We start from the raw sequence: 21,233 nt of genomic DNA on the forward strand, positions 1-21,233 counted from the left end.
TATAAACTTGCTGACTCGCGCTTCGCTATCGCCGAGATTAACGATGTTATATTATTTGCCTGTTATATTCATTGTGACTCGATACGTATGAAATATTTTTGTTTGCCAGATATAATTTTGGTAAAATTTTTGCGACACAGTGGTTACTTGTCAATTAATCAAAGAACGATCCGAATCGTCAGATTCGATTATTTTGTTGCTCGAAGCTGTGATATTATTCGGAAAATTTTCGGTCGACGTGTATATTTCCGTGTCGAGGAAAACTTGAAAAACAATTGTTAGCTGTGAATAGATACGATCGAGTAAAGTCGATAACCTCTTGGCTTCGACGTTTCTTCTTTTTTTTTTTTCTTTCAAAGCGTCAAGACTTTATTTCGAGAAACTTTTAACAATGTTATAATCAGAAATCAATAGTATATTGTAGTTATACATATTTCATTCGATATTAGTTAAGAATCTTTTAAATATTACTTTTCGAATATAAAGTGGGAAATCAATTTGACCGGAAACTTTTGCGCACCACTGAATATATTGTCAGAGGTTTCATAAACCGTGGATCGATAAGAGTCTCATCGGTATAGAAGCAGTACTTCGTTTCATTTAAAATTGCAAAATGCTTTTTTGGTATATTCGATCGATTGATTCCGTATATGAATTGGATTCGTGCAGGTGTATATGTAATGTGTCTCCCGTGTCTGGGATATCCAGGTTGGTATTAGTGGGTTTATTTTGCCGCTTGATAGAGTTCACGCATTAATAAAACAATGGAGGATCGCGGTTATCGGTTGAGCGCTCTTGTAAATACGTATTCCAATTACGAATAATATCGAAAATTTTTCTTTCCATATCCGTTCTTATCCTTTCTTATCTCATTTATCCTCTCCCTCTCTCTCTCTCTCTCTCTCTCTGTATATTATTTTGGAAATTATCCGCGCTCGTGAAGCGTACAGCGACCAACCAATTTTCCATGCTTCGACTACTCCATCTGTATCGAACTCCGTTAACACAATTATCAATAAGGTTTTCCGAGGTTACAACTTTAAAATAAGTTAGTAACAAACAAATGAGAATAACTAACGCGCTTCGTTCACTTCGTTTTATTAAAATTGCTTACTCGTTCCTTCTTACTTTATTTACAGTAATTGAATTTTAAGCATCGCAAGCCCAAACAACTCACCTAATATTCTCTAATGTAACCTCCGCTGTTCCAGCTTCCGAGACATCCCTAGGCCTTGCTTGTTAACGATGAGTCCATTAGCAGCGGGTCCGGCACGAAAAATGTTTTCCTCGCTTCCTCCTTCCTTTCTTCCTCGTCTTTATTTTAACATATTTCCACACACTTCTGCTACAGTATATAAAAACTGTAACGCAACGCGTATATAAAAAAATATATATATATACATATATATATATATATACACATTCTTCTCGCAAAACATTTTTCCCGCAAACTCGAAACATATTTTACAAACTCTCTTTCTACGAAAATAGATTCTAAAAGGTTAACGTTAATCGAGAAGTAGTTGGCAGTTCGAATTCGGCCCGCATCGGGATCCGTTTGCCGAATTGTGAAGGAAACATCGCAAACGAATCCCTTTCGAAATCGTAAACTCGTTGATGCGATACTCGTTACGAGTTCAAAGCGTTATTTCGAAATCGTGGTTAACTTAAGCCAACGTTGCCAACGTTTTGTCCGCGAGCATTAATTTAAAAGTTGGGAAGGAAAGCTTCCGTATTGAAAAATATGAAATCGGGGAAGCGGTTTCGCGCTTCGTGATTCTTCCTCCCCCCCTCCCTCCTCCCCCCTCCCTTCCTTGAAAACTTCTCATAATTGTTGGTACGAAGCGGGGGGGGAAAAAAGGAAAGAAAGTAGAAATAATACGCGCAGCAACATCGCCGGTTGAAATTATCGAGATTAAAGAGGGAGAGAATTGGAGGAAACGTTACGCGGCATAGCAGTGGTTCTCAACCGCGCTTATTAATCTTTTGCATACCGCTTATTTATTTCAATAATTGCAATTACATCGCCGTTCGTAATTCTTCGCCAATATCACAATACAATAAAAAAAAGAAAAAAGTTAGCAAGATATTATTGAAAGAAAAGAGATTGGAAAACCAAGATAATGGTGTAATAACGTAATGTATTGTATAACGAAGAGAGCGTTTTTTCTTTTTCTCTTTTCTTCCACGTGACTAGAATCGTGGAAGAAGAAGAAGAAGAAGAAGAAGGATGGATGGATTTGGTCGAAACTCGTCATGTCGCGTCGAGTTAAACGGAATTCTCCTGCGACTCGTTCCCACGCGGTTCGGATACCTTGACGGACACCGTGGACACGGCGTCCTTACTTTTTTCCACGGCCGGCCCCCACGTCTTCTTTGGTCGAAACATGCTGCGGTCCCTCTGCGGACAATTAAAACGGGAAGTCAAATTCTTTGAACAATTTGCGCCCGCGGCTCGTGCAAACAATTCGTGTCGGCCGAGCCCCGCTCAATGCTGTTTCGACCGCACTCGCCTCCACAGGGTCGCGACTCGAACGAAAGATTTTCCACAGTTTTCCCCACCCGATGTATACGTATATATCGTCTCTTCGAAACGATTTCTTGGAGACGCTTAAGTTGTTTAAAAATGTGAAACTTGAAAGAAGAAATTAATAGAGAGAGAGAGAGAGAGAAGGAGAAAGGCGATCTCCACATTTCTTTTTTTCCCTTCTGAGAGAGATATAATTTAGAATAATAATAGTAATAATAATAACAATAATAATAATAATATTGGTCGGAGAGATTGGAAAAAGGGAAAGATTTTTCTCTCTCGTAGCTCACGAGTAGTAGTTTCTTCGACTGTACAGAGAGAGAATCGAAAACAGAAAGGAAAGGAAAGAAGATAAGAGTAATAGTAAATTTATCGAGTAAAACAAAGCGGAAGCGGTCAAGGAGAGAGGTAAGAGAGGGAAAGAGAGAGAGAGAGAGAGAGATGAAACGGGTGAAATAGGTTCGATACGTACGATGGAGCACGGAACGAAACTTTTCGTTTCAAAGTACGATTACCCGAGGTATATATATATATATATATATACCATAGAAAAACTTGTATTAAGACATTTCCAAGTTACGGTGAAGATTTTTATTACGGTAAAGAAAGGCGAGTTTCAGATCGAATGCATGAACCGAGGCTTAAACAAGGCTGAACTGGGCGCACGTGATCGTTTTTGCAAGAAAATTTGCAATTCGTACGAAAAGAGAGTGGTTCGTTCGCGACGATATCGCAACGAATAACACACTATATAATTATCGTGTGAACCGCTACATTTTATCGTGGAAATTTACAATGTCTCGTTGCACGAATCTTGAATTACGAGAATGATTTTGCTTGTTCGTTGAGGGTAATAAATTTTAATCGATCATTTTTCTCGATCGAAGATCTTTTCCTTTCTCTTGCGATATACATCGAGTCGATATTATCAACTATATATATATGTACATCGTCATAAATCGGTAGAAAAAAAATAATAGAAACCGATAAACCCCGCACTGCTTTAAGCCTCGAACAAATTTACGTAGCAACTTTATACAACTTTATACTACCATCATTCTCGCATAAGCTTCATCGTAAAAACTTATAAAAGGAGATATAAGGAAGAATTAATAATAACGAAGAGAAGGAGGGTTAAATATTTTACTCGACCAAACTTCCTATCCTATCGTGCCCTATAATTATCTTTATCGAATTATTTATTTTCTTTCGTTCGTATTTTTATACGACGCCAGCAAGATTTTTTTTATGCCGCGGATAAAGAATGCATAAATTAAATTGAATTGAATTACGAATACACGTGTTAAAATAAAATGTTCTTAGAGACTCTTCGAACATTTCGAAACGACGATTTCGAACCTCGATTCGTTTTGCTTCGAACGAATTCTCAACAAATCTGCACGGGGCAAAAAGCTTGATATAGCTTGATATAGCCGGAAACTCTCTCTAATACAAACTCTAGAGCGGCGGCTTGTACGTAAAAACAACGAGCGGTTTGCATAATTTCATACAGTTTGTTGAGCATTATGCCGACTGATAAGCCCGCTTCCGGGCGCAAAACTCGATCCTCGAGGAGGAGGCGGCGCCGATTGCTTGCCAATTTCGTTCGATTAAAATTAATCCAGAGATTTATTATTATAATCTTAAGTCTCGTTGGTTAAAACTTACCGGCCCTTTCCAAACGCGGCGGATGAAGAACAACGGCATCGGGGCGAGGGTCGACAGGCCGATCAGTATTCCGATCGCATTCGCCCAGTTAGGGAATATGTACTTGCCATAACGAGGCATCTCGTACGTATATATTTGATACACGAACACCACCTGCGAACGGGAAATCAGACGGGGTAGAAGGTGGAGGAGGAGGGAGGTGGAGGGGAGGGTGGATAGAAAGAGCTGTTATTTCTTGTGTAAACTACTCGGGGGAGCAGTAAGCTCGATGGTACAACGGCCAATTAAGAATTTGATATTTTTAATCGGGGCCGACTTCGGCACGCCGTCCCCGGGGCGTCTTTACGAGGCAGGCGCATAGACATTGGGATTAAATGAAAATTCACCCCGGTATTGAAATCTGATTAAATAGATATTAGGTTAACCGATTAAAATGTCTCTGAAGCGGCGAAGGTACTTACAAATCATATCCCCGCTCGCTTCGTAAAAAAGGTATTTATCGTGAGTCGATATTGTGGAATTAGAAAAATTTTTCGCAAAGTTTTCGAGAGAAGGAAGGGGATAGTCAGCATCTTTTCGATTCGTCTCGATCTTTCGGGATCGGTTGTCGAGATACGATATACAATATTCGTAACACTTTAAGACGCTACGCGATCTTTATTTTTTTTCTGGAAGCTCGTACGTATTCTAGAAATAGCGTATATTTTTCTACGAGTCTTGTCTGCAGTTTGGAATAGCTCGGCGAGAGCGAGGAACGATCAAAAAATACTTTTTTCTTCACGTTACGATAACTCGAGAACCGGAAATCGTATTAGGATAAATCGAAAAGTCTTTTAAAGAGAAAGATTTCGCGCTTCTAACGATCTTTTATTTGTCAATTGTCGAATCATTATCTTCGGAGTTACGGCGATTTAAAGTTTTCCTAATTTTAATAGGAAGTTTGATCGGATTAGAGGCGAACGATTAAAAATTATCTTTTCTTTGAACGATCGTATCTCGGGAACCGGAAGTCGTATTAGGATAAATCAAGAAGCCTTTTAAAGAGAAAGATTCCGTGTTTCTAACCGTCTTTCATTCGTCGACCGTGGATCGTTATCTTCGGAGTTACGGCGATTTAAAGTTTTTCTAATTTTAATAGGAAATTTGATCGGCTCGAAGGCGAACGATCAAAAATTATCTTTTCTTTGAACGATCGTATCTCGGGAACCGGAAGTCGTATTAGGATAAATCGAAAAGCCTTTTGAAGAGGAGGATTCCGCGCTTTCGACGATCCTTCGTTCGTTCGCCGATCATAATTATCTTCGAAATTACGAGGGTTTAAATTTCGCCTAATTTCAATACGCGCATCCTTAAATTTTCGGACACGCGCGTATCGTGTCTAATCTGTAGGGGAAAAAATCAATACGTTCTATTTTGCTGGTTAGCAAGGGCAGACCAAGTTCATAAATACTAATATACTCGATCGATAAGTTCGGGTTTACCGTGTAACCTTACATTAAGCATACGAGTTGGAACACGCGTTGGCCAAAGTTCTCGATAGGTATTAAAACCGGTTTCCGGGGTTGGTTGGGAAGTTTGAAAGCGAGCCGGTCTAATTCCTTGCGCCTGTTTATGAAAATCGAACGATCGATGACCGGAAGAGCGATTTATCGGCGATAACTCGGTGGAGATCGGACCCGATTGGCCAACGAAGCTCGGCCCCAACATTTCCCTTGTTTTTCCGGGTTGAGGAAGGATCGAGGCTCGGTGTTCACAAGTTAAGTTATCGATTTGATTGGCTGGCTCGGAACCGGGCCGGTAATCGATGAAAAGAGGAGGAAAAACCGTGGGCTGCGGCTGCTCGTGATCATTTATTTTGTTACGATTCACGATCGGTAAATGGGACGTGACAGGAGTTCCAGGCCGGTAGGGCTTCCGTTTCAACGAAGGAGAGGTATAAAAGAGGACTCGTCTATATTCTCACGTGTGCACCGGCGAAATCGGTGAATATTAGATTGGCGCGTACACAAAATATCGCCTCACCTTTGAGCCCGTCGAGTTTCGATTCCATTAAATTCGTCGATTGTTCGTGCGGGAAAAAAGAAAAAGTTTCTTCTTTTTCCTCCGTACGTTTGTGTTTCATGCATGCATTTTAAATATTCTCTCTCTTTCTCTCTCTCTCTCTCTCTCTCTCTCTCTCTCGAGAAAAAAAAAATCTAGACGCACCTTGAATACCTCCCCCCGTATCCGTTGAACCGTTCTTAAAAGCCATTGTTGTATGCTAATCAAAATCCTTGGGACACAATCCCTGTTTAATATGAAAACCTTTTTACACTCGCTGGCAAAGCCAGTATCTGTATCACGACATCGTTTCAAAATTCTGAAGAGGTAAGGGAAAAATATGTCGAGTGAGACGAGGCGTCTCGTGTCTCGAAAAAAAAAAAAATAAAAAAAAAGAGAGAAAAAGAGAGAAACGATAAAAGAATATAAATATATAGAAAAACATAAAGAGGGGGACCCCTCTTAAAACAGTTTTCCCTTCGAGCAGTGTCGTTTCATGTAAATGTAATATACATGCGGGGAAAAGTATGCGGCGCATAATTGCGCGTTTACTATCGCGGCAAAATAGAGGAGGACGGATACGCTCTCGAGACATTCACGTGCTAGACGTGGAGTAATCTATAATTGCATTCTTTTCTCATTCTCATTATGATTATTCGAGAAAGAGTTTTAGAACGCTCTAGACGAGAGATAAAAGAGAGAGAGAGAGAGAGAGGAAGAAACTTTGGAAAGAAGATAGAGTAAGAGGAGGGGGGAGTCCAGCGTGTTTTGTCGGAATTTTGTCAATTAAACGTGTAGTCGCGTTAAAATATGGGGGAAACAAACGTTACGCTACGCGTTCCATCCAGAAATCTAAAAAATGCAATGCAAATGCTTGCAATAAGTTGAAAAAGGGCAAAAGTTATTACGGGACATTTATTACAAAGATAATTAAACCTGTGCTATTTCAAACGAAATTTTAACGAGATTTTGACGATTGCGAGAAACATATATGTTACAACAATATTTGTTGATAAAAAAAAGAAATAAAATTTCTTTAAGGCATGCTTTTTTTTTCATTTTAAGCGAATAAAAGAAAGAAAAAGAAGGAGAAGAAGAAACGAGAGATTTTAAGATTCGAAGCGGTCGGGTCGCCGCGCGATTGTGACCGGAGAAATGAAAAGAGGATTGATCGAGCACTATTCTCAAAGGGAACTACCAAAGGTTTATCGAAAAGTATAGCGTACACACACACACACACACACACACACACACACACATATATATACAGATCGTGGAGGTAACCGGTGCCAAAAATGTCGCACTTAATAAAATAGTCGATCGATCAAAGTGACCAAGGTTTGGATCTTGAAAATTCTGAACCAGGAAGAGAGAGAGAGAGAGAGAGGGAGGGAGGGAGGGAGGAAGAGGGGGATATGCATCGTTGAAGCGAGAAAATCTTCACCTGAGCCTGAGACTCTATCTCGAAGAACGATAATGATGAAAATTCTGGCGAGGTGACTGAATGATCGTTGCTTCCTCTCCACTCTTTCACTCGTCCGAATTAGTGATCCAGATATTTGGATTCGCGTTTGTTAACGACGAATGGAACATAATTATTTAGGCTGTGATTTTTTTCAATGGAGGTTCGGAGGTCATTTACTAAACGAGATGCGGAACGAGGGATGGAAGAGAGAAGGAAAGAAAGGAAAGGAAGGAAGGAGGGGAAAAAAGAGGGGGAAAAAAAGCACGAGCGGGAGGAAGAGTCTAAAACAAACGGAAAATCAATAATGGGGCACAAGCGTCGCGCTAAATGCTCGAGGACCGAGAAGCAAAACCGCGATAATACCGTCAGTGAAAACACCGCCTGAAGGAGGAAGGATTAACGTCTTAACCGTGCGAGGTACGCGCCAAAAGAGGGCAGCGGGCGAAACGCGAACTAGCTCCGTGTCCACGGGCAGGATTTGTTTAATCGCTCGGATGATTCGTACACGATTTTGTCCACCGAGTTTTATTAGAGGTTAAGTTTAATTGAGTATAATTATGTGCGCGTTTAATTAGACGCTCTCTATCTCTATCTCATATTTCTGGAAAAGAGAGAGAGAGAGAGAGAGAGAAAGGAGAGTCTCGTTAAGTTTATCGTTTATGAGAAAAGAGGAAGGTTTCATTTTGAGATAAAGAATAAAAGAAGAGAAGAATACAAGGATACGATGTATAATTGGCCGTTGACATCGCGATAGATACACAGACGCATACTGGCTTCGTAACACGGTGCTACGTATACACTATATACGTATGCCAAAGTTATCGAGCTTATTATCTTCAAAGTTGGCCGAAATTTCGTAACGTCTATTGGGAAATTTAATCTAGAAGATAGGAATCGATATCGGTAAGTCGAGGAACATTATTGAATTTCGTTGAAACATTTGGAAAATATTAAAACGAACACACACACATATATATATATATATATAATCTTCCGCGTGGAAAGAAATATTGTCGACAGGATCGGCTCTCATTTACACGGAGCGGTAACAAAACATATCGACATCTCGTTTATTTCTATGAGAACACGATGTTTTAATATCGATGCCGGTGAAATAACTTAGTTTATTCGTCCAAGTTTCAAGGGGAGGGGATACGTGCGATTGCTATACTTACCAGGCAAGTGATAGGCGCGAGCACGACCCAGCTGAGCCACCAGTATCTGCGGAGCAAAAGGTTGAACCGCATTTGCATCTCGGCTATGTTACGCAGGAATTTGTTGCACCCGTAACACCAGCCTACCACGCCGACCTCGGCAATGCCGATCAATAGTATCGCCCAAGAAGCGGTGTTCCAGTCCATCAGCGTGAACAGGTAAATACCTCCGTCGAACACCATCGGTATGGCGAGGAACCAGCAAGTGACGCATATACCCAACACGACCAGCCTCTCCCGTTTTCGTAAATCCGGCCGGAGGTCCAATATGGCGGTGTTTATCGCCTGCACGCCTGCGAACTGTGCGCGTATCGTAAAAAGCAACGACCGACTCCGACTGTACTGTGTGTGCCTCCTCCTCCTCCTCCTCCTCCTCTGCGTTACCCGAGATTCGATGCTCGCCCGCCGGGGATTCTCTCGTTACCCCCTTTCTCTTTTTATATCCCTTCCTCCCCCCTCTCTCCTCTTTTTTTGACGCCGTCCGTCTTAATTACCCTTCAACCCTAGAAAGCGAGGAGGAGGAGGAAAGACACAGGGGAGGGTTGGACGCGTTGCGTGTGTGGAAAACAAAGGGGCCTTTCTTTTTTCTTTTTTTTTTTTTTCGTCCCCTTTCTCCATCCTTCGTCTCGCTCGTTTACCTTTCCACGCTCTCTCGTTCGAAGGAGAAAAGGGGGAGGAGACGAGGACAAGTAGAAAGGTGTGGATTTCAGTGGGACGGCAAACCATAACTCTTTCCATGATATACGAGCCTCGAGGCGGGAGAGACGGGGGGAGAGAGAGAGAGAGACGCGATGCAAAAGTAACACGGCACGATCGTCCGGGGCTACTTGGGAGCAGCACATTTTCACCGCACAGCTCCTCTTTTGACGGATACAGGGACTGGCGTTCCGGTTCTACGAGCCACTTGAATAGCGCCTTCTTAGCCGGCTCGGTAAGACGAAAAATTTTTTTCCCCCCTCCTCCTCTTCTCGCGCGCTTGCCAACGCGCCGTCCAAGGAACAAGGCCGTACTTTAAACTTTAAACAACATGGAAATACGATGCTCTTCATTTTCAAAAGTCTTCACGCTTCTCTACCCCCGTGCCCTTTTCCTTTTCGTCTCTTTCATACTTTTCCCCTCTCTCTCTCTCTCTCTCTCTTTTCCCCCGCAGAGCGCTCTCTTTAACTTTGAAAACCGCTTCTCCATTCTTTTAAAAGAAATTCTTTCAAAAAAAAAAAAAAAAAAAAGAAAACTCGCAAAAAGATCACTCGCCTCGATTATAATCTCAACGATCTCAACCCGATCCCTCCTTATCCCATTGTTCCAATCGTTTTATCGTTCACTTACTTGGCTCCCGATACCCAGGATGAACAGCATGACGAAGAAGAGGACGGCCCACACGTTGGGCAACGGCATCCGCACCACCGCTTCCGGATACGCGATGAACGCAAGCCCCGCTCCACTCTGTATCACATCCTCGACCGAAACCCCCATTTGGTGGGCGAGGAATCCCATGATCGAGAAGATGACGAAACCGGCGAAAATCGACGTGGCTAGGTTCGTGAAACTTACGAATATCGCGTCTCTAAAAAAGATGAATGAAAGAGGGGAGGGAGGGGGAAAAAAAGAAAAAGAAAGACCAAAACTTCGACACCTCCCCCTCCCCCGTTTTCCTTTGTTTCCAAAAAAAAAAACAAAATCCGTCCCTGTCGGTTCCCTAGCCAAAACGAAACTCTATATATTTCGTTCGAGCCGCGATAAAAGCTCTATCTGCGATTGACGATGGTGTTTCTTTTTTTTTTTTTTTTTTTTTTTTTTTTTTACACGACGATCCGAATTTCCAAGATCGTCGGATTCCTCGAAAGGGGAGTGTAAATAGGGTTAGTTGAAGATGACGAAAGGACGAAAGGAAGGACGAAAGGGAGGGAGGAGCAATTAATAATCGCGCGGGGTAAAAGTTGGCGTGGCAAGTTATATTCCGCCGCTGCTTGCTCATTCGACTTGCGTCGCGCTGATATAATTTATACGCGCGCGCGATGCAACGTGCAACGAATTGTATCTGACTTCTCGGCAGCCAAGTTCAACGCCGGATAATCATGCTAATTACGACTTTCCGCTATATTTCGAGCACGTGAACGCCCCCCGGCTCAACTGAACCGAGCTGCGAGTGCATCCGGAGTTGCGGAGGTAACGCGATCCACCCTCGCGATCGAGGCAAGACCGCGAATTATTCTCTAGCTTGGTTCAGCCTCGTCTCGTTTTTCTTTTCGGACGACGTTCGAATTACGATATAATTTTCGGGACTCGGGAGGGGGAGGTCGCCGATATTCGAAGAACGAAAAATGCTGTGTTATATATTTGATGAGATATGTTAATTGGGCGGAAGATTTCAATTGGACGGCCTTGCAATTTTATTTTTGAATGGTAATAGATCGTAGTAGATACCGATCGAATTTCTTCTCGTAAAAGATTTGTGATATTTTCCGATTTTTCTTTTTTTTTTTTTTTTTTTACCTGTGACAATTGTTGTTGAAGTTGCTGTAGCTCGAGAGCGTGATCAGGGAACCGCAACCGATACCGAGGGAATAGAAAACTTGGGAGGCGGCATCCGCCCAGACACTGGTTGATTGCAAGGTGGACCATTTTGGCATGATGAACCAAAGAGAGCCGTCGAGGGCACCTTCCAACGTCACGCCTGCACGTTTTTATTATTAAGTAATTATTATTGTTATCGTTATTATTCGTTCGTTCGTTCGTTAAAAAGTTACGTTGCTCTTTAAACTCGAAATTAAATTCACGAGACACGAGAAAGTGTTAATACGCGAAAATGAAAAACGTATCCGGGGAATACGGATCGTCAGACGCAAGTCTTGCCCCTGTAATATTTAAACTCGATAAGCTGTATATACGTTTAAACCTATGTACCAGCAAAATATATATATATATTTTTCTAATATTTCGAAGCGTTATAATTTTGAAGTAAGGAAAAAAAAAAAAAAGAAAATGTATACACAAAGTTTTATACCGTAAATGCTTTATAAAGTTAGAAGTTGAATATTGAGTGCACACCTGAAATACCGGAGAAGCGAGTAATGAATTTTACATTACGGGGCGCGAGAGAGATAGGCGAGATAGATGTTTAACTTATTTACATTTACTCGGTTCTTTTTTTCTTCTTTCTCTCCTTTTTTTCACAAATGTAAATATGCGATTAATTTCGACTTCCGTTTCCTTCGCGGCACATCTTTCACCGGTGTATAAGCACGTGTACACGTGGTAGGTTTATTCGGCTGGTAGGACGAGCAGCGAAATTCACAAAGTTCGAGGGGAGAATTAATTAAAATTCGACGTAAATAATGGGACAGATAACGAATCCGCGACGAATTCGAACGTTAACGTTAGTTTTCGCAGAAGGGCTCGCTAATTAATATTTATCGATCGATCGTTAATCCCGCTGCTGTTTAACGTTTCGGCGGGATATAATATCAAAGTTTCTAACTTTGATTTTTAATTTAGCGTTGCAAGTTTAATGCCGTGCGAAAATATATCTCGTTTAACGTTATCAATACGTTTTTAATATTCATAAATTGTCAATTATCGTGTCGAAGAATTTTAATTATAAATCTTCGCGTATGGGAAATACGTGATATCGTTCGTCGCATCGCTCCCGAACGTTAACAATTAATATATTTTTAATTCAATGACAATTCATCGACTGTAATATTCCGATTCGTCGAATAGTTATTTATTACGCGCTTAATGAATATGTCCGATAATTGAAGAACAACTGTTTTCCAACGATTTATAAATTAATAACACGTTTCCAAATAATCGTTTGTATTCCAAACTGTGATCGAACACATTTCCGTTATTGCGCTATTACTTTTTATAACTGTGATGCGCGTTTACTCTCCTTCTTCGAACAAGTCGAATAATTTTTTTTTTTCGCCGATCTCTCTTTTTGGTCGAGGATAGAAAAAAAAAAAGGAAAAACTACAATCGCGGGTGGAATTCGACGAGGAATTATATTATTTCATCCCGGTTCTTACCTCGTATCAGCAACGCTATAAGCATGACGTAGGGGAAAAGGGCGGTGAAGTAGACGATTTTTCCAATGGATTGGACGCCACGCATCAGACACAAGAAGCAGATTATCCAAGCGAGGGTCAGACATCCTAACAATTCCCATCTCACGCCTCCGAAGTGTTCCCACGTAGCTCCTCGTATACCGAGCACATAGTCGCTAGATTCGATAATATCTATTCGTGATTACGCATTTTTTTCTTTTTTTCTTTTTTTTTTTCATCTTTCCTAGTATCAGTAATTATCAGTAATTAGACCGAACGAAAAACCAATTTGATTTAATTTAATACACGAGACGCGAAGGAAGGAAAGAATAGTTTGGAATTGGAATTTGGTTGAAAATTCATTACGATTGTAGATAGTTTCGACGACGTACTTGAAATATTCCTCCGACGAAAGGATCCGTGTGTAAAGGTTTCGAAGGAGTTCCACTTTGTCAGCTTTGAAACAATGCGTGACGTTCCCATCGTCGAAATCGAAGCTCCGGCATACGTGGCTGGCCGATATACAACTCTTGTTGTAAAATATCGTTTCCGGATCGTCCGTTTGACATTGAATCTCTTGAAGCCCGCTGTAACAATCTGCGCGAGTCGGCATTACGGCTTTATGCCCCATATCCAATATCGTTGCACGATAATTAGGAAACATCAAAGGCTTTCAAAGGCTATCGTTGATTGAAACGAAATAGCTGTCGTTTACAGAATACGATGCGTCGTAGGGACCCAACGTATGGCTCGATATTGCGACCTCGATGTATACGCGTTATATACACAGACACACACACGCGCGCGCGCTATGCATACACGCGTGTAGTATATCCCACGTTGCTACTTCGTTACCTCGATCGACCAGAGACAATTACGCTACCGCTTTGTTCCTCTCCTCCGTATTTATTATTAAAGAGCAATTTATTTATCTATTTATTTATTTTTATCTCCACCGCAGGGATTTTCGGTTTTCGACCGAGAAAATACCACGATCGTTCGTTCGTTCAATGAGACACGCGTTGAAAAAGAGTATACAACGCGAATAAACCGCGACTTACCGACTTATGGTGAAGTAGAGGCGAGGAGAATGCGGTGTGGAAAATTAATTTATCGGCGATCTTTAAATTAATATCCTATTAGTTTTATAAGAAGATTTTGACGCGGAGTAATTACCGAGTCAACAACGAATTGTCGAGCAAGCGACGAAAACGAAAATGATCGAGTTGGATCAAAAGATTTGACGAGCTTTGAACGAGTTACCAACGAGGTACACCGATGTCAAGCTTGGGATGGAATTATACATCGTAACCTGATACTCGAGAGAGGCTTGTCGATATATAGGCTTTTCGGCTCTATACGTAATAGTGAAACAGTAGCTGTAATTCGGCTGGGATCGTGACCAAACCCGCTCCATTCCAGTATAAATTGACCTTTATTGATCTTAACGGCCAAGTTTCCGGGTGTCCATCCATTCACGCGTCACAATTGCAATTTACGAAAATAATTCGAAAAAGGTTTTTCGAACGATTAACGGTGCGAATAGACGCCGTTAAATTTTTTCCTCCACGCTAATACGTAAATTTATTTTAAACGGGAAAAACTTAAGGTTCGTTAATGAGAAAAATAATAATTCGTTGCTCGTTCAGCCTGCTATACGATCAGAAATATCCTGCACGATTACATTCGAACGGTTAATTTATTATTATATATTGTAACGTATTATTTTGCGATTTTGCATCCTACCAAACTATACAATAATTTACATTTTCCTACATTCTATACAACGATAAAATGATTTCAAATTTATAGCGCGACAATGTTGACCGCAATGCGGTGCTTCCATTTCGAAACAATGATATTGTTGTTACTCTCTCGCAATTTCTTCAATTAGTGATTTATTACGTCCAATTTGGTGGAAATTTCGCAAATTTCGAAAATAAATAAAAAAAACACGATAATTTACGAAACATGCTGGACAAGGTGGGAGGAAAAAAAAAAAATAATAAATAGAAAAGTAAAAAAAGAATGCTAATCTACGTGGAAAATCCACGTCAAACGATCCTGGAACGATTGTTTCGATGCGATCGGAAAAGTGTCGAATCGTCGATACGTGATAAAAATGGATTCTTTATATAACGATATCTGTATCGATGCAGGTGATCGGTGGTCGGCGGTCAGTGGTCGCGTCGATGGCCGTCTGCCGATGAAACTTGTAATAAATTAAAAATAAACCAGGCTTGGCTTCGTGTTGTATCGAAGAGAAGATCTGTTTTTCGTTCTTCGCGTCTCTTAAATAACGAATCCAAAGGATCGCATAATTTATACTTCTCGAGACTCGCTTGAGGATCGATTTTTCTTCGTTAAATGTTCGGTTTTTTTTTCACAAAGCGGTGGAACAAACGTCCACTGCACGGTGAAATGGGAAATGAGCGAGGGTATCGATAGATCTCGAATTTTCACGTATAACGCACGGAACGGGAAAAGAGTTTTAATCCAAAGTTCAACAATTAAAACTGTCGAAACAATTTAGCGGAGAAATTTTTTGGTCAATCCTAGTTTCCCACCGATCGCGATCCCATCGTTATTTCTAGAATCATAGTTCTACGGGCGGAAATTTCGTATTTTTTCCTGGTTCGGAGATGGAAATTTTTAAATGCAATGGAAATTGTTCGGGAGGGGAAAAAAATAAAATCATTTGAAAAAAATTTACGTTACCTTGGATCGAGAGAAAAAAAAAAAAAGGAAAAAGAAAAAAAAAATAGATACAAAATTTTCGATGAGTCGATATACGAGGTTCGATAATTAAATAACAGATAAAAAAATCAATTTGATCGTTGTTGATGAAAAAAATGAATCGTTGGATATCTCTTTTTTAGAATTAGAAATTTCACGAATTAATTATTACGCGTTTAACTAAAAATTGATCGTTCTCCTTGTTGCTGTTATTGTTGTTGTTGTTGCGAATCTCCTCCCTCCCGTTTATGTTTATTTATTTTCTCGCCCTCCTCTGTATCGTTGGAATTTAATACGTGGTAATGCCTTATATTATCCGTATACGAAATAATTTCGGAAATCAATAAGAAGGAAGTGATAACGCGCGCAACGTTGTTATCCCCGTTGCGAAATATTATATGCCGATAATTCCCTCCCTTCCTCCTTCTCTCTCTCTCTCTCTCTCTCTCCTCTTCATCGAAACCGAACGTCGAAACCGATCAATGATCGAAGCCCGATTCGAGCTTTTCGAAAGGCAAGAAAGCGAAATAAAAAATTCGAGGATCGTGTTATTTTATTAGCGTTTATTAGGAGGAAAAGAAACGTTGGTAGCATAGCGATAAATCGCCACGAGCGAAAGGGGAGACGCGTATATAAAGCTGCCTCGCAACGATACGAGGGGAGGGGAGAATATTTTCTCCCGCGCGTGGAGAAATTGAATTTCGAAGGAACGGGCCGTTCGTCATTCGATCGTTTAAAACGGTTCTACGACCGCTTGGGGGAGGGGGGGGAGGGAAGGGGTTTTATGGAGGCGATAAAATACGCGTATGGCGCGGTTACGCTACGTTAAATAACAAGTTGAGCATCCTCATCCGCGAGGAGAGGGGGTTTTCTAAAATTTAAACGCGCGAGCAAGGTGATGGCCGGTTATTTGTTATTTTATCGGTGTACTTACGGTTCGTGTTGAAATCGTTGTCGCAGTAGGCCCAACTGAGCTTCGGCAGGAACGAGAGGAACGTGTAGAAGAGTGTCCAGGCAACGATCACCATGTAGTAGACCATTACGAGCAAAATGACGACCAGGGTGCAATAACCGAGGCCCTCGAGTGCCGGCGCCATACGTTTGAACGCCTCGTTAGGGCCGAGCCCGGAATACTGTCCAACGGCCAGTTCCAAAAAAAATATCGGTAATCCCATGGTTATCAGCATTAAAACGAACGGAATTATAAAAGCACCTGGAACCAGACCACAACACGACTAGGCGTCTACTCTGATAATCTATATAGAGGAGGTAGGAAAGAATTGTACGCGGTGTTGCATAGTTTATTTCGATCGAGCGAAAAGCGAAAAAAAGTTCGAACGATAAAAAACGATGGGGGGAATGACTTTTCCCCTATCGTATAATTTTTTAAATTACGCGACGAACGCGTAAAATTTTGAAAATAACCTTTACATCGTCGCGTTTACTTTTAATTCGCGCTTCGTATCGTTTGTTGCTCGCGTTATTACACAACGAGAAAAGGGTAATAAAAGAAAGAAAGAAAAAAAAAACAGGGAACAATCGTGCCTCGAATCTGATCCGTTCTATAATAAAGAGGAATAATTTAACCATGCGGTTAAATGTGATTTTAACAGCATTAATTTTTCACGCGCGAGTCTCGCGCGTTCCTGTTACGTTGTCAATCGTTGGCAAACTAGCTTGTCTAATCTAACCAACGAAAAGAAACGGGACGACGACGTTAAACGTGTATTAATTGAAATTATCTTCCTCAATTAAAACGAGGTATTCTCGATCAATTTCCGGTTTTACGCTCGCTATCGAGTGACGAAACAAACCGAATAAATGTATATACATACACGCGCGCGAAAAAATAGAGTGGATCTATCATGGGGTTCGAACGGGTACTGATTAAAAGTGTTACCGTTTCCCCGGTGCTCTGATTAACGCGACAAAATACAAAGAGAGAAAGCGGTTAAAAATAGCCGGGTGGCGATACTCCCTTTGGTCGTCTTTCGTTCAGACCGCAGGCGAAGAACAATGAAGAGAGCCGAGGGCCACGTAAACGAAACGAGAAAAGAACAAAACGACGAGAGTGGAGGTAAAATAGAATAATTAAAACCCAAGTGTTTGGGATATGTATATAGTACGGTAGGCCAACCTTTCTCTCTCTCTCTCTCTCTCTCTCTCTCGGTATTTTGCAAATAAACCCGGCCTAGAGCCGAGCGAGAGGAAACAGGGAGAAGGGAGAGTAAAAGAGAGAGAGAGAGAGAGAGAGATTATATCAACAGGCACAAGCGCGCCCGCGCACACAGTCGGGAAAGATTTATTAAATTTGCCGAACGCTCGGTCACGAGCTGCCAAACTACGCTTAATTATTCGAATTAGCCGCTTCGTCACGTCAACCACCACGCACGTACGCGGGCGGCGTGTCGCGCGAGCGACTCTGCGCTTCCCTTTTCCCGCCCCCCCACCCCTCCCCTCCTCCTCCGCCCGGGCTCCCCTCCCCTTTCCCCTCCCTTTTCAGATTTGTTCTTTTTCCGCGAAAACGAGCGGGCACAAGGATAAATCATCCCGCGTAATCCAGTAGTTCGTTTGCCAGCCCGTGACCGTCTCTGTTTAGAGAGCAGCACGAACAGACCTTCCTCCTCCCGCCCCCCCCCCCGCATGGAAAAATCGCTCCGTGCAAGCAAGCTCCGCCGTGCGCTAGGCTGCGCGCCATCCGTACCATACGTATATACGTATATACATATATATGTATATATATGTACATATACATACGTACCACCGCCATTACGATATACAAGGTAAGGGAAACGCCAAACATTGCCAATGCCAACGGCATACCCGATGCAGGATAGAACAAACTCGATGGGATTGGCCCAGCTACCACGTTCGGGATCCTGCTCCAGCTCCACCAAGGCACCGCCGACTCCGAGAGAAACCCTCTTCCTCTGCCAATAACACGGGTTACCTTATATTTGCATCGTATAAATCATCGGCGACGGACGACGAGTTTGGACGGAGGGAGGGAGAAACAGAGGGAGGGAAAGAGAGAGAGAGAGAGAGAGAGAGAGAGAGAGAGAGAGAAAGAAAGAAGCGAAAGAAGCCCCTTAAAAAAGAGTAGGGAAAAATAAAGGGTTAATCGGGTAATTTAATCGAGTAAAATTTATTCGATGCGGAGCATCGCCCACGTAACGGCACGAGCATCGCTACAGTTTAATCTATTCGCGCGGTAAACCAGGAACAGATAAGATCGGACGAAACGCTGTTCTTTTCCGCCGCGCATGGTCGATCCTGTTGTTTTGTCGGCGCGTCAAGACGCACGCGAACTCGGCTACATTATCGGCCACTTCGGGCGAAGCCTTTACTCCGCGGTATCGAGCGAGATTTTATGCATCGATGGAAAAAAAGAAAGAAAGAAAGAAAAAAAAAACGATATACATTTTTATCGTAGAATTACTTTGGCAGAATTTTTTGAACGAGGAGAACGAGTTTCTTTCTATTACTCATCTAAGATAAGCTATTTCGTACGTACGCGATTTCATTTGTCGGATACCGTTTCGACCAACGGACCTCCCTATTTTTTACGACTCGTACTCGATCTCGTTTCGCGAGCCGCGTCTCCTGCCACCGATCCCTTGAGCCGGGTGTATTAAGTGGGCAGAATTTCCAAGTGAATATATCCCGTAACGCGGGCATTGGGAACGTCCCAGTGGGAACGGCCATCTACGTCCACGACATCTGACAGCCCATTCTCGAACGAGAGGAACGAGTTTCTCTCTCTCTTTCTCTCTCTCTCTCTCTCTCTCTCTCTCTCACTCGAGCGTTCGCGTGCTCGAGACGGCGAAAGCGAGACGACAGCCCTTACCTTCCACGTTTCCTCCTTGGCCTCCGTCATGGCGGCGATGGAATCCGGCGCGAAAACGAAAATATCGCGAGGCGATGTGACGATAGATACCTCGTCGCGTTCTGACCTAGCTCCGCCTCGATTAAACGACTATATAACGCGAGATATCGAGATAATCGACAAAAGCCAATTATCGAACAAGTGGATAGCACCTCGTAGTATCGCACCATCGCATTGCAAAACCGTCGAGCTAGCGACACACGCGCCTCCATCTCGCTTCTGGCATGCCCCCTCTCCTCCAACGAAGAGGAGGTGTTTAAAGTCGGGTTTGCCTCGTCACCTTCACCTCCTTCCTTCTTTTTTTTTCGGATTCCCGTCCAAACGTCGATACGTGGCGCGCGATCCGGAAGTTATTGAACCGCGCGCGCGAAGAATCGACGGAGCACAGCGTTCACGTTCGAGCGCGATAAAAGCGTGACGGGAATGTTTGGACAGCTCCCGTTCGCGGCGATACGATCGAGCTACCGGGTCGACGTGATAAAACGACGCGGTGTCGCGATACGCGAATCGAATTCGCGTATATCCGGTGTTTAACAAATCGATTCGGAAATCTTTCGCTCGAAGAGGAAGAGGTGTGCGCGTTTGTGCGTGTCGTTTCGAGAAAGATAATTGGCTCGAGTGAGTGATAATTTCTTCGTTCGAGGCGAGGTGCAAAGAAGAGAGGTTAGAAACGTGTTTATTTGTACCCGTTTGGAATGGACGTTTGATGAAAGGATTTTATTCTCCCTCTCGTGGATATATGCCTGTGATTTGTAGAAAGCTGATCGATATCCTGAGCGATATCTTTTTTTTTTTTCTTTTTAATTTAAAAGATATTCGTATCCATCGAAGATATTTAATGTTTGCACGTGTCATACTTTTCCAAGATTTTTGTGATCGAGCGATAATTAAACGATACGATACGATAATAATCTTTTAATCATTTTGATCAACGACGGTTACAACATCGATGTTAAACCAAGAATATTTTTCATCGGTCAACTATTTTTTTCATTTTTTTCTCGTATCAGCGAACCGTTTATTAACCACGAGAAAAAATTACACGATTCAATTTCTCGCTTCGTTTCTCGCTAATTTCAAGAAACAATTCGCGAATGCGTAATTTTCCAAACTATTTACGGTTTTACAAGGATGAATGGCAGCTACTTGAAATTCCAAAAGTTGAATTCCAAGATGAAAGAATGTCGAGAATGGGAAAAGTGGCATGCCATTTTATCGCGGCAAAACTTTGGCTACGAGAGAGAAAAAAAAAAAAAGAAAAAGAAAAAAAAGAATTCCATATCCGGTGAAAGAAGCGGGAGAAGATGATCTCCTCCCTATCCGTTCGATCGCGCAACAGCGTCTCACGAGAGAAAGGGGACAGGTTTTGAACAAATTTGTTCCACGAGTTGCAAACTTGTTTTACCCGACAGCAGATATGAAACCACCTCTATTTCCGTCGATCGCCAAACAAAAATTGTGGTTTACGCTTTGATACAAAGATTTGACTTTCGCGAATTATGCAACCACGAGATATTTGATTGCATGGAAGAGTTGTCCAATATCGTTTCTCAACAGAAGAGAGAAGAATCGAAGAAAATTGTATAGAAAATTATGTTCACGTTCGCGTATAAAAAAACTGGCGAGATTGAAAGAAACTCGAATCTAT

The 21,233-nt window shown here is 42.0% G+C and overlaps 1 protein-coding gene across 5 annotated transcripts; it reads right to left on the bottom strand.

Moving 5' to 3' along the window:
• Window positions 1-1,978: 1,978 nt before the first annotated feature.
• LOC100872002 (sodium- and chloride-dependent glycine transporter 2) lies at window positions 1,979-19,800 on the bottom strand. Of its 5 annotated transcripts, XR_015295208.1 has the most exons (11): window positions 19,547-19,775; window positions 18,461-18,629; window positions 16,634-16,912; window positions 13,356-13,560; window positions 12,946-13,139; window positions 11,411-11,591; window positions 10,244-10,481; window positions 9,005-9,217; window positions 8,879-8,924; window positions 4,199-4,351; window positions 1,979-2,401 (listed from the first exon to the last, which is right to left on the bottom strand). XR_015295208.1 is itself a non-coding variant. In XM_086917674.1 (10 exons), the coding sequence occupies exons 2-10, from the start codon at window positions 18,518-18,520 to the stop codon at window positions 2,270-2,272; spliced, it is 1,701 nt and encodes a 566-aa protein (XP_086773800.1). In that variant the 5' UTR covers window positions 18,521-18,629; window positions 19,547-19,800; the 3' UTR covers window positions 1,979-2,269. The 5 variants fall into 5 exon arrangements, 4 of the variants coding, with proteins under 4 accessions (XP_086773800.1, XP_086773801.1, XP_086773798.1 ...); XM_086917674.1 differs by having other exon boundaries at window positions 8,879-9,217; window positions 16,634-16,832; window positions 19,547-19,800; XM_086917675.1 differs by lacking the exon at window positions 4,199-4,351.
• Window positions 19,801-21,233: the final 1,433 nt, after the last annotated feature.

Source organism: Apis florea, unplaced genomic scaffold, assembly GCF_048593485.1.
Source record: "Apis florea isolate Af1SG1 unplaced genomic scaffold, ASM4859348v1 contig_2272_pilon, whole genome shotgun sequence".
In the NCBI taxonomy this organism is placed as follows: domain Eukaryota; kingdom Metazoa; phylum Arthropoda; class Insecta; order Hymenoptera; family Apidae; genus Apis; species Apis florea.

Coding starts and splice junctions, on each gene's coding strand:
- LOC100872002 (XM_086917672.1), bottom strand. CDS start 19,576: ATGACGGAGGCCAAGGAGGAAACGTGGAAG. Junction 18,630..19,546: donor CCAAGGAGGAAACGTGGAAG/GTAAGGGCTGTC, acceptor TGTTATTGGCAG/AGGAAGAGGGTTTCTCTCGG. Junction 2,402..4,198: donor GCCGCGTTTGGAAAGGGCCG/GTAAGTTTTAAC, acceptor AATTGTCCGCAG/AGGGACCGCAGCATGTTTCG.